At 40.1% G+C, this 13209-nt stretch overlaps 1 protein-coding gene across 5 annotated transcripts in view; it reads left to right on the top strand.

The window, feature by feature from the left end:
• The window catches only part of arhgap10 (Rho GTPase activating protein 10), a 47310-nt gene extending 36145 nt beyond the window's left edge, over positions 1-11165 (top strand). For all 5 annotated transcript variants that reach the window (XM_077525760.1, XM_077525762.1, XM_077525761.1 and 2 more), the window contains 4 exons: positions 82-238; positions 6590-6667; positions 8926-9017; positions 10127-11165. In XM_077525760.1, the coding sequence (XP_077381886.1) occupies positions 82-238; positions 6590-6667; positions 8926-9017; positions 10127-10215 (416 nt within the window). In that variant the 3' untranslated portion in view covers positions 10216-11165. The remainder of the gene's footprint in view (positions 1-81; positions 239-6589; positions 6668-8925; positions 9018-10126) is intronic.
• Positions 11166-13209: the final 2044 nt, after the last annotated feature.

Here is a 13209-nt window from a genome sequence, read left to right as displayed (position 1 = left end):
GCAAGACTGTTAATTGAGTAACACATTTTTAACGGGGCATTTTTATTTTTATTTTTTTGTTCACCCCATGGGTGTCATCAGCCTGCGACAGCGCCAACCTCGCCACGGACGAGACGTCGATGGGCAGCAACGAGTCGGTGTCGTCGCAGTCGTCGACCGCCTCGGCTTCGGAGGCGACGCCGACGGAGAGAAGCGAGAGCGTGCCTCACAGCCTCTGCTCGGCCAGCAGCAACTCCAGGTGAGTCAGTCTCGTAAAGCCCCACAGCCACCACCCCCGCCCACGCCACGGGTCCGTGAATGTCGTCCTGAATGTCGACGCGACAGATGAATTGTGGGTTCACGCTTGGCCATCCTTCTTCTTCTGCTGTGTCATGTCTATGAAATCACCTTGAAATCTTTTCCTCGCTCGCCCTTCGCCGACTCCCATCAGTGCCTGACAGAGGGGGAGATTATGCGCTTCCTCTTTCATTCTGACCCCTCTCGGCTTGCGCGTCTGCCTCGCAAGATATGCAGGAGTCCTTCCACAAGTTCTTATTATTCTTATGCGATACATGTGCCCTCATTTTGCATAGTAGACACGAGGGTTGTAACGCTATGCCAAAAATCACAGTTGATATGGGGTACTAAAAATGGCAAATAAAAGGGCAAAAATAACACACCGTAGGATAACAGGATCATCTTTTCGAGACATCCAACTATCCAGTAAATGTTTACATTTTAGGGATAGACCGATTATTGGCCTGTTATCAACTATCAGTGCAGATATTTGGCATTTTGACAATTATCAGCAACGACCTTTTTATGAACCTGAAAGCTGATAAAACTGGTATGTATCTCACTGAGCGGCGAATGCTTGCAAACATAGCAAATTTAGGGTTTGTAATATGTACACAAACAGTTTTTGGTCATCACAAAGACATTTACAACATATTAAGACAATTTTTTACTATCTGCGACGATCGTTTGAAACCTTTTACGAACTCTGACCAAAAAAAAAAAAATAATGGCTACATTAGCAATCATTTTTGGCTCAGTGGGATACAGGGAACTTTTCATTTATGATTTATTTAAATTTCCATCCTATGTAAAAAATGATGCTGATAGTGTGAACTTCCTATACTTTTTATTGTTTAAAAATGAAAAATTATAAACTGAAATTAAGTTGGAAGTTTGGAAAACGTTATTTACAGTAAAAATGGTTTACTTGCTGAGTTTTTAATTTAGATTTACACATGCTGATGGTCCTGGAAGCGCTGTACAATTTTTTTTTAAACAAAGCTGCCAAGTCTTTATATGTTTAACATTAAAAGAAAAAGTCAATTTTTGACATTTTTATTCTGTTTTCTCTTTTACTGCAAATGAATATCGGCTTGAAATATCAGTTATCGGCCTCCTTGACTACTAATAATCGGTATTGCCTTGAAAAAAGTCAATCACTATTAAATTAGTCTAAATTGTTTGTTGAGCAATAAAAAGTATGTATCTCCATAGTTTTCTTTTTATCTGAAAACAAAGATAATGTAATGTTGTTTTATGGCGTTTTGTCTGAAATTACAAAGTCCTCAAAACACGTTCCCAAAGTTTGTCCGTCTGTGCCCGTTTTGCTTCTTGACCCCGTGGTTTCCAACATACGTGATGTGGCGTTGGAAGGACGGGGAGGCAAGCAAGCCGGGAGGAGATCATAAATCTTCTCTCTTATTTGCTCGGCGGACAGGTGGCCGCGCGTTGGCCGTGTAAATCGTATTGACATTGGCCAGATATTCATCTTGTTTACCCCCTCATAGCCACAGCCCCTGTCCCTTTATGAAGACTTCCGCCATATGTCACCGGGTGTCACCCCGGTTTTGTTCGCTCATAAATTGAAGCACGGGCAAGATGGCGAGGATCTTGTAGTGCTGGAACCCGAAGCGTCAGCTTTGGCCTGATCCCAAAAAAAAAAAAAAAAAAAAAAAAAAAGAGCTGGAATCTCTTCTTTTGCCTTCATGAATGTCTTATCTATATGAAGGTGACTCTGGAAAGAGAGAGACCTTTCTAATCTGCATTGTTGTGTGTAGGTGCAGCATGACTATTCTTCAGACAATATTATCTCCTTGATTATTCACCCTCAACTGTCATCTGAGTGGGGGGGAAAAACAATCAAATCTTGTGAATTTTCCCACTATGGGACTGATAAAAGTTTTTTTTTTTTTTTTTTTTTTTTTTTTTCCATCTTATCTTCTTGGCTGCGCCCGCTGCCTCCAATGAGGTTCATTGTCAGCACTCCACCAATCTTTTTTCAAATTGGAAGGGATTAGTTTCCTTAGCAAGATCACAATCAAACCACTTAGCCGTTTCGCTACCAACGTTTTTCAGCGCAAGTCTTATTTTTCCCTCCTCTTCTACTTTAACACCAGTCGTCCGTGCACATGCCAGTGGCGGGCAGACTGGTGCGAATCAGAACGCTCATATTCCCTGCCCACCCAAACGCATCACGCTCGGCACGATGAGCTCAGCTTCTCGCTTTTACCCCCTTTTTCTACCAGAAATCCAATCGCTAGCCTTTTTTTTTTTTTCTCTTTCTTTCCTCGCCGTTAGCGGAATGACACTTGATCACCCTCCTCATCCTGTTACTTGGAGCTCCGTGCCGGGATGAAAAAGCCGCGGCTGCTGCGGGGCAGGTTTCCTGTCTACTTAACGAGAAGCAGCAGTCCACGTCTGCTGATGAATTTCTCGGCCGCTGCTAATCTGGCAATTGCGGGATTGTACCAAGGCCCATGAGATCTTTTAAAAAAAAAAAAAAAAAAAAAAAAAAAAAAAAAAAAAAAAAAAAAAAAAAACTTGTGCAGTGGCCATTCAGACCTACTGCGGACATTGGATGGCTGTAACGGTTTGTCCAAATCAACAAATCTTTTGGTACTTCTAGATTGAGAAACACATTTTATATATTGGGAAGGAGCTCATTTTAGCATCGGTAGCCAAACAAAATGACATTTTCACCCTCTTGTTAGGTTATGGCTCATATTGACCTATTTTGAAAATTCGGAATTGGAAAAAAATTGTCGAGCACAAAAATTGGTCTAAAAAATTAGAGTAGGTAATTTTTTTCCCCTCCAGTCCTAATTTAAGCTTTTTAACTCATTCATTGCCAACCCATTAAATATGACGTCCATAGCCGTCAATGGCAGTGAATGAGTTAATATAGACAGTTGTGAACATTATTGGACGGGGCATCAATTAACTCACTCGCTCCCAAAAACGTATAAATACGTTCTATTTAAATGTATTGTCTCACAAATATGTATGTATGTTTTTGTTTTTTTTTGTTGTTTTTTTTATCTGCAGAGAATGGGTGAAAAAAAATGGTAGTAATTACAAAAATGACCAGCAGGCTGAAAAGGAATATAATAGATCAACCAGGGCCATGATGAAAACAAGCTGTTTCCTCACAATTCTGAACAGATTTATATTCTAATGCTAATTGCTGCAATACAGAAACAGATAGAAATATACTTTTTTTTTCCTGCCGAAAGAAGGGACTTTAATCTTTATTTTAGTAGGTTCCATGTTTTTATAGCAATAGAACACAATATTCTGTGGGCGTTGCAAAATCAGTCAAAATCCAGTAAAACAGCTGGGAGCGAAGGGGGTTGCTTCAGTGAAAATGGCTGCGAGTAAATCAGTTAAGCACATTTTTCTGCCATTCGTGACTGTGTACATATTCAATATTGTATCATGTGCTCCTTACCATCGACCAAGTGTTACCTGTATATGTTTCCCCACATCGCCCATATCACAAAGTCCCCATTTACTGCATTTAATCATGTTTACTGAAGAAGCTTAGCTCTCCCGCTGATGGAGGAAAACAACAGATGAGCCACTGAAAAAGCTCGTTTCTATTTTTTGCCACCAGAGCAGCGGCAATGAGCGATTTCCCTCGCTTTGGCTTAGCCATAATTGTGACAGCAATTTTTTTTTTTCCCCTGATGAATCCGTTTTACCTCCGCCGCATTTAACGCGTTTCTAGGGCAACTACGTGTCCGCTAGCTGTTAGCGTAAACGTCGATTTATTTCACCGCTTTTAATCGTCCTACATCGCGTAGATGAATGTCGGTGACTTTCACCCCTCAACTCACCCTTCTCGGCTTTGGCCCAGGGAAACAGCGGTTGCGCCAGGGTCCGGGTTAATGAGTGGATTTGCTGCACGGCGGCGCAACGGCGTCCTGGTGCGGCTGAGCCCCGCAGTGGGCCAGTGCCGCTGCAGAGCTATAAATCACCCTCAAGCGGGGTCCCGACAGAGCGGCCACCGCTGGGTATGGACCGGTTGGGGGAAACCAAAACGAGAAAGCCTCGCAGAATATCCCAACACCTTTGGGCCATGTCTGTCCTCCACAAGGTAACCTCGCATCCGCTCGACCTCCAGCCCCCTCCCCAGCCATTCCCTCTAATTCCCTTGATTAGCGTCTCTATGGGAGCGGCAGCTAGGCAGCAATTTGCCCATTATGTGATGTATTAGCGCTGGCCTTGGGGCAGGCATGGAACGCAGAGGGACGCCTGGCTTCTACTCCCGCTCTCCTTGCCTCCACCTCGGCGTTTACCTGGACCCCCTGCCGGGTCCTGTACGTTCACGCCCAAGGAAATCGGCAGTTGTGACAGCGGGTGATGTAAAGCACAACTTGCAGACGCTGATGCTCCGGATTAGGGATGAAGCGGTACACCGATAAACCGTGATATGATTTCGGACGGTTAGTATGAGTGTTTTTAATTGTAACCACGGTTACTAACGTATTTTATTTAGCATCTTAGGGCGTAGTAGTCGACTTTTTGCGAATGAGACGTCAAACATAGAAGACAAACTGACTAACAGTGATAACAAGATGACATCAGAAATGTTAAGGATTTTCTGTGTTGAGTACGTAGCAAAATATTTCTCAGTTGACTGCTATATTGTTTCACATGCCAAGAGAAATAACAGATAATTATACTTAATGTGGAAATAAATGTGTAAATAAAGCAGTTAGGAAATTTGGCCTTCATTTGGAAAAATTACACATTGATTCTTGTAAAATGCAATTGTTTTCCTCATAATTTGTAGTTTTTTTTTCATGTGGATCAATAAAGAATGCCACTTGGCCTCCCACACTCTTTAGACATAAATACATGAATGAATGTGTACTATAACAGGGAAAGCAGCAAATAGCAGAAACAAATTGCTCCCCCCAAAAATGTTACTAATATTAACTCATTCACTCACAGCCATTTTCACTGAAGCAACCCCCTTTGCTCCCGGCTGTTTTACTGGATTTTGACTGATTTTTGCAAATCCCACAAAATACTGTTCTATTGCTTATAAAAACATGGAACCTACCAAAAGAAAGATTGACTCTCTTCTTTCAGAGAAAAAAAAAGTGTATTAGTAACTGTTCCCGTTTTGCAGCAATTAGCTAAGTTATTATAGCATGTATCAACATGGCCCTGGCTGATCTCTTATACTCTGCTGCTACCTGCTGGCCGTTTTTTGTAATAACTACCACTGCTTTAAACCACCTCTTCATGTCAGAAGCGGCGTCAAAGCCTTCGGTATGCGCTTGCATAAAAAAATAAAAATAAAAACGTATAAATCCGTGTTTGGGAGTGAAGGTCACAGTATTAAAAAACGTGTTTACACGTTTTTGGGTTTGAATGAGTTAAACATTTAAACTCTAAATATGCCACAAACCATGATCCAAAAACACTTTATCAGTCCAACACGCGAGACTTAATCTGACTTGATTCCAGCAGGACATGTTGAAGACTCTCCAGGTTTTCGCAAACAACCAACAAAATCGATAGCTTTACGACTTATTGCATGTATTGTAACTCATTTTAAAGTCTGTGTATTTGCCAGTCAAGATGCAGAATTGGTGTAAAGAGTTACGACGACGAACGAGTTGTGCAGTATAACAATGATGCGCTTCACCGTACTGCATAAGTTAGCTTATTTTGAAATAATATTCAGTAAATATACGACTTGTGGACAAATTTCAATGAAACTCACTGTTCCAGTATAACTCTGGGAAGTTTTGTCCCATAGCTACCTTTTATTACTACTAGGTTCTGGGGCGAATTTTTCTACATCTCGTGTTTGTCTTCAAAGTAATCTGCTCACTCACAGTTGCAGAAAGAAACAGAAAATATTTTACAACACTACGATTTTCCTCCCCCACTTTTCTTCATTGTAGCGTTCCCAATGCAACACACCTAATGTTGATGTAAGACTTGAGTACAGCACCACATGCCAACATGCGGTCATTGATTCCAAGGAAGTGGTTGGAGTGGAATCGATGGAGTCCCAAGTCGTCCGGTCGTTGTCAGCCTCCGCACGCTGTTTGAACGTGCAACACGCTTGCACTTAGTTAACTTTTCTTGTGCCTCCGTGAGGCACTGTGAAAGGTTCATGCTTGTTGCCATGACAACGGGGCGTACGCCATTCATTGCCGTTGCTACCCAGGCCTAATGATTCCACCAGTTTAATGGTGGCTCATGTCAGTTTTTGACATAAGAATGGTTTTCCGTTTCGTATAATACTTGGATGTATTTTTGGTGTGTTAAGATGTCATCTTTCATTTTGCAGAGCGTCCACGGCAGCAGCCTCCTGGTTGGGAGAAGGCCAGGATGTATGCACACCTGACAAAGAAAAGCCACTTGAGAGGTAAAAAAAAAAAAAAGAAAAATACCCGTTTCCTTCCACGCTTGCTCATTAATCTAACACTTAATTTTACCACTATTTGCATAAAACATGAATGCAAGCATCAGTCCGTTTTTCGTCAAATGCGAGGCACCTGAACACTCATTTGTCGTTGTGAGTTAACGGCGTTGAAATTGGGGAGCTCATTTGACTGCTTTTAGATGCGACGCAGGAAATTGTAAACGGCTCAGGGCCCTTTCCCCGGCCAGTCCATTAATGTTATGAACACAAATGTAGAAAATGTTTGTCAAAAATGTTAACCTGCAAACTCGCTGACCGCGAGCCTGTTGCTTTCCAGTTTTTTTTTTTTTCCTTATCCTCCTCCATTGCGCGTTGTTGTTGCGGCTCTGCAAGAAAAGAATATGAAATATTTATCGACCGTGCCGTGTGTTGGAAGCGCGCGGCGCGGCATCTACCTGGCAATGCTGCTGGCTTGGAGATAACACTTTGCGATGGCAGGCAAAACAGTTTTTTTTTTTTTTTTTATATCTTTCCCAGGAAAGAAAAGCTTTCCTCTATCTCTGCCAAATTCAGAATTCTCAGTTCCTTTTTTTATTATTATTTGGACTCAAGTGGTTTGATGGGAATCTGTTTACAAATGTTTTCGGAAACCGCGTCAACAGCAGCATAAAAGAGCATCATGAGGAATCTTAAATCCTCGGATATACAAAACCAAGCCTGGACCACATGTGGATTAAAATCAGATATAGCCATAAATTAGTGAAAATAAAGTGGTAAATTACAGCCCTTCTAAAATGTTTCTAATTAATTATATTTATAGTGCACACTACAAATTTACCACTGACTGTGATTGCTGAACACTTCAATATCAACAGTAGTCTTGAAAATATGATAGCTGGAGAGTGAGGGACAGATTTTTAACATTCAAAGCTTTTCTGTCAGTCATCGATGTATTTCGGCCTACTTTTTTTGACACCAATGTACTACTTTCCTACTAGACAGGGCTTTGGCGGCATCTTGTGGCATCTTAGGGCCTTTCAGAAGGAGCACAAAAAACAAGAATAGGTGAGTTTTTCAGCAAGGATAGGTGAGATAGGTTCCACAAGGAAAAAAAAGCAGCTCATTTCAATATCAATATAATATTTTCATATCATGAAAATATAGCAAACTATGGATAATGCACGTCATTAAACCCTTATGTTAAGCAATTCAGATTAGGTATGCAACTAAGAATTTTTTTAACTCATTCACTCCCAGCCTTTTTCACTGAAGCAAACCCGTTCGCTCCCGGCTGTTTTGCTGGATTTTGGCTGATTTTGCAAGACCCACAGAATATTGTGTTCTGTTGCTATGAAAACATATCAAACCTACAAACCTACCAAAAGAAAGATTAAAGTCTTCTTTCATCAGGGAAATAAAGTACGGTATATTTTTAGAATATATCTAAGTGTCATTATTCACAAATCTATTTAGAATTGTGAGTAATTAAGCTTTTTTTCAACATGGCCCTGGTTGATCTCCTTTGCGCTGCTGCCACCTGCTGGCCATTTGTGTAAGGACTACCATTTCTTCAACCGTTTTTTTTTACAGTTGAGAGGTTACATCAAAGCCTTTTGTATGTTTTAGCATAAAAAAAAGACATAAAAAATGTATAAATACGTCTTTGGGACACTACATTTAAAATAGAATGTATACGATTTTGGGAGCAATTGAGTTAATAATTGATTCATCTGTCAATTATTTTGTCGATTAATCAATGACTTGGATAAAAGAAACTCACTCTGTTAAATTTTTTTATTTTATTTATTTTTTCCTTTTATGTATCTGTAGCGGCACACCTTCACGAGTACCCGATACCTTGAAAAAAGGCTGGTATTGGCCTGATACTGAAAACTGGTGTCGGTACTTGCCCATCCCTAGCATAAAGTAAACTGGTGTGTCCACCTGTTGCTCTTGAATACAACAGAATATGTTATTACTTCTTGCCAGTCTATCATCTTTATAGCCCAGATTTTACACTTTGTTAGATCTTTATTTTCGTGTATGTTTCTTTTTTTTTTTTTGCACCGTACAGTTACGACACTCCTTATGAAACACTTAAATCAGTCATCAATCAAGCACATGTAGCCAGACGCTCATCCCTCGTTCTCTTGCGCAGACATGATCACGTATTAGGTCTCAGGTCTAGATTGAAGCGCTCGGTAATAACCCCCCACCACCACCAAATACCAGCCGGCTCACTGATTGCCTCCATTTTTCAGTGTCATGGGCAGGAAAGCCAAGGCGGTGTACCCGTGCGAGGCCGAGCACGACTCGGAGCTCTCCTTCCAGGTCGGCGCAATTTTCAACGCCGGTGAGTGTTATCGCGCAATAGCGGCGCACCCGCGGCCGGCATATTGGATTGGGAGGAAAAAGCAACTCCCAATCTGATCTTCCATCGAACGGAGAGATAAGACGGAGGGAGGGAGGGAGGGGGAGGAACCGGTGGATGGGAGACTCCGATTTCCTCCTCAGAGGACCAACAGAGACTTAATCACTCGCACAGGAAATGAGGATTAGGTCGTCGTAGTCCTGCTAAAGTCTTAATAGTGACTTTACAATCACTGTGGTAGCCTTTTTTTTTTCTGTTCTTTTTTAATAACATCTTTGGCATAATCTCCTGTAATATTCTTGTGCAACATTTCAGTACTACAATGAACGTAAGATCACGCACCTTGTTAAAGCAAGGTGTTAAAATGTTAAACGCTCTTAAACCTTCAGATTTAAAAATAAAACAAAAACATACATATATATATATATATATATATATTGATGAGAATGATCTTAAAATATTGTGTAAACGATTGAGTCCATAATGTCCACATTTTTTAATATAATTTTCGATTATATTTTAATATCCATTTTCATTTTCGCTATGTATGTATTTATTTATTTATTTAGCCATTTATTTATTTTGAATTTTGGCAGTTTTGGTCCTCCATAGCAATTGATTCGGCAATAACACGGCCACAAAAAGTTAGAACAATAACGGAGCCCAAATCACCCACTCCCGTTGTTCACATTTATTGGAAGCGCAGTCTTAAATTGGTGCGCCTTTAAACTGCCTCCTTAATCCTTTGTCCATCAAAAATGATCGCAAAATGTCTTAAAATAGAAACCACCACTCTGCTGACCCCTGTGGTCATATTTATTGGAGGTAAGGCCTTTCATCAAAGTGTCCTTAAAAAGACAGCTCTAGGTGAAATTCTTGGTGAGAACCAAAAAAAAACAAATCGTAGCTGTACTGTATAATTAATAATAATAATAGAGGTGACTTTCTTGACACCGTACAGTATGTTGGCAAAAAAACAAACAAAACTTGGACTCACATGATTCCCTGTGCTCTGTTCTTATTTTACCCCCGACCCCGGAACACCTTACCCACTACAACCATCACCCCCTCCATGTCCCGTCCTTCTGCAGTGACCCAGTCCAGAGAGCCGGGCTGGCTGGAGGGGGAGCTGGAGGGCAAGCGGGGCCTCATCCCTGAGAACTATGTGGAGATGCTGTAGCCTCCAAAACGGACACAATGATGGAATTATTATTATTCTCCTTATTCGCACCTGTTGTGTTCCCTCAAGCCATGGACCTTTTTTTTTTTTTTTTTTTTTCTTCCCCCTCTTCCGCCCACTTATACATGGTATCCATGAGAACCCCCCCCAACTCACACAGAAGCGTTTCGGTCCACCGACGTGCCTTGCCGAGCCCTGGATGTAAACGGGTATGTATGTATGGCCATAAATCAACAGCTTGCATATTCCTCACCTTCCAAATGAGGCGCACATTGATTTTTCTTTTTCTTTTTTGGGCTTCCAAAACTACTTTTAGACAATTGATGCACTTGTTGGCTTTCCTTTCAGAAGACACCCAAACATCACACCGCTCTCAGAATAGTGACTTTTTTTTTTTTTAATTTATTTTATTTTATTTTTAATGCCGGACGAGACTGTTCGCGTCAGCATAAGACGGTAACTTTCTTTTGAGATTATTATTTTTATTGGAACCAAGTGTTTTATTTTTATTTTTTTTAGCATTTTTTTAAAAGCTCGGTCGCCTATTCCAGGCAGAGACACTCCAGCAAAACAATGTCTTGATTTAATATGATTTTAATTCGACACCAAAAAAATTTTTTTTTTTAAAATGATTTTAGGGTAAATCAGCTCATAAGTGCAGTATATATTAATTTGATTTTGTTTAGTTTTTTTTGCGTATGGTATCTTGATGATGAATGTCGGGGGTTGTGTCACAAGTTTTAAAGGTTTAAGGAAGCACGTCACTTCGGTTTATGTCACCGGCGGTTGCAATAATTTCAAGTGTTGATTTGTGGTGTTATTGTTGTTGTTTGTAAAGGGGCTTGGATTCATTTTTATACACTTTTGGGGACATCCTCCCAACCATTGTTCAATAAGACATGTATTCTTGCAGTGAAATAAATGTTCAAATTGATAACTTTTAAAAGGAATTGTACTAAAATGATTGTTTCCAGGTCCATTTTTGCGATTATGTTCAACAAATGCAGTGCAATTGATCATATTATTTTTTCCCTCAGACTTGGGATACAAGTGACCCAACTTAAAAGGTTTTTGCACCTTGTTTATTTAAAAAACGCAGATGAGACTTTCAGTCCACTAGCATAATGCTAAGGCTAATTAGCATCTTCTTCTATGTTGTTGTGCTTTCACCATTTAAGCACCATATTGAACCAATGAATTAGCAACTATTTCAATCATGATATTACACAACTCACAGCCATATACACTTTATCCTCTGCAGAGAGCAACTGATATTAGTGCCGTACTGATGAGATCAGAGAGAAGTTTGGACGTGCCCCCACTGCAATATGGTTGAAGGCGAGCACACCCAGGAGTATCATTTAATTGATGCAATGTGACATAAACTGTTAAATCCTATTTAATGACGTCATTATTTTTGGTTTCATAAAATACAATATCTATTATCTACAATAAACTGATTACGGGTGACACAGAATTTTATGTTTTAGAAGATTAGCCATTAACTCATTCGCTCCCAGCCATTTTCACAGAAGCAATCCCGTTCGCTCCCAGCCGGCTGTTTTACTGGATTTTGACTGATTTTGCAAGGTCCACAGAATATTGTCTTTTATTGCTATAAAAATATAAAACCTATCAAAAGAAACACTAAAGTCTCTTCTTTCATCAGGAAAAAAAAAAGTATATTTCTATCTCTTTCCATTTTGCAGAAATTAGCATTAGAATATAGCTACGTTTAATTTTCACAAATCTATTTAGAATTGTGAGTAATGGAGCTTTTTTTCAACAATGCCCTGGTTGACCTCCTTTGCTCTGCTGCCACCTGCTGGCTGTTTGTGTAATAAGTACCATTTCTGCAACCATTCTTTGCATTTGAGAGGGTGCATCAAAGTAGCATAAACAAAAACAAACAAAAACGTATAAATATGTCTTTGGGACACTTAAAACATAAACATATTTATACGTTTTTGGGAGCAAATTAGTTTAGAGTGAATTTTGCCCAGATAATGGAATGGGAAACGTATCTGTGCTGACAATTTTAAATATGAACAGTTTTTGATATTTCCGGCATGAAAAATTGTGTGTGGGGAAAAGCCAAAAAAATCCCCAAGTTATGACTCCGTGAATTGTGACAAATTGATTGTAGCCAACAAGGAAACGAGTGTAAATAAAACAAAAATGTCGTTAAGATTCTGAGCACACCACTCGTGATAAATGATGAAAAATATTGAGTGGCTATTTTTTAATTTTCATGTAGTAATTAAAAAAAAAAAAAATGTCTTCCCTTGCGTGTAGCAGGCCTTTGGTGCTCACTGAGCTGTGTTTTGGCACCGGAATGATTTTTATCCACTCGAGTGTGTTTACACTGTATGTACTGTAGCTGCGCCGGCTCACACACACAATGATTACATAACAAAGCAAGCTAGCGCTAATGAGATGGGTGACATTTTTTTTTTTTCTTCTCCCCCCTCCATCACTGCCACCATCCACCCTCAGGGCCCTTCATCCGTTCCCCTCTTCCTCCCCCCTTGAAAATAGTGCTGAATCATAAACGGCGACGCCAGCCAGACTGTCTGTCAAGTCTCCGCCTCCTCCTCCTCCTTCTTCGTCGTCCTCTCCAACACTATCTGAATCATCTACACGTTCCGACTTTGGATGCTTACTTCAGTCTTGTCATTGATTTTTTTACATTTTTTTTTTAGGTCACAATATTATTTCATCCTCGTGATGATTATATCTTATTATAACCACGCGCGCCGATATTTTGTTTTCATGAACCAACTGCCAACAATCTCGGTTTGACGGTTGCTGTGTTTTTCGTTCATCTACAATTTAAGCGAAAAGCTCATTGGTGCAAAAAGTAAAGACAGAAGTGCTGTTACTTTGCTGAAATGAAAAAAGTACGAATGATTTTTCAACGAGCGGTTTTCAGCTGTTAATTTCTAAAACTTATGGAGAAAATGTTAACGTTTGAAAATTCAACACCGTAAAGTT

Source organism: Festucalex cinctus, chromosome 6 (genome assembly GCF_051991245.1).
Source record: "Festucalex cinctus isolate MCC-2025b chromosome 6, RoL_Fcin_1.0, whole genome shotgun sequence".
NCBI classification, from domain to species: domain Eukaryota; kingdom Metazoa; phylum Chordata; class Actinopteri; order Syngnathiformes; family Syngnathidae; genus Festucalex; species Festucalex cinctus.
The sequence above is the reverse complement of the archived record's forward strand: the minus strand, read 5'-3'. Positions and strand labels throughout refer to the sequence as shown.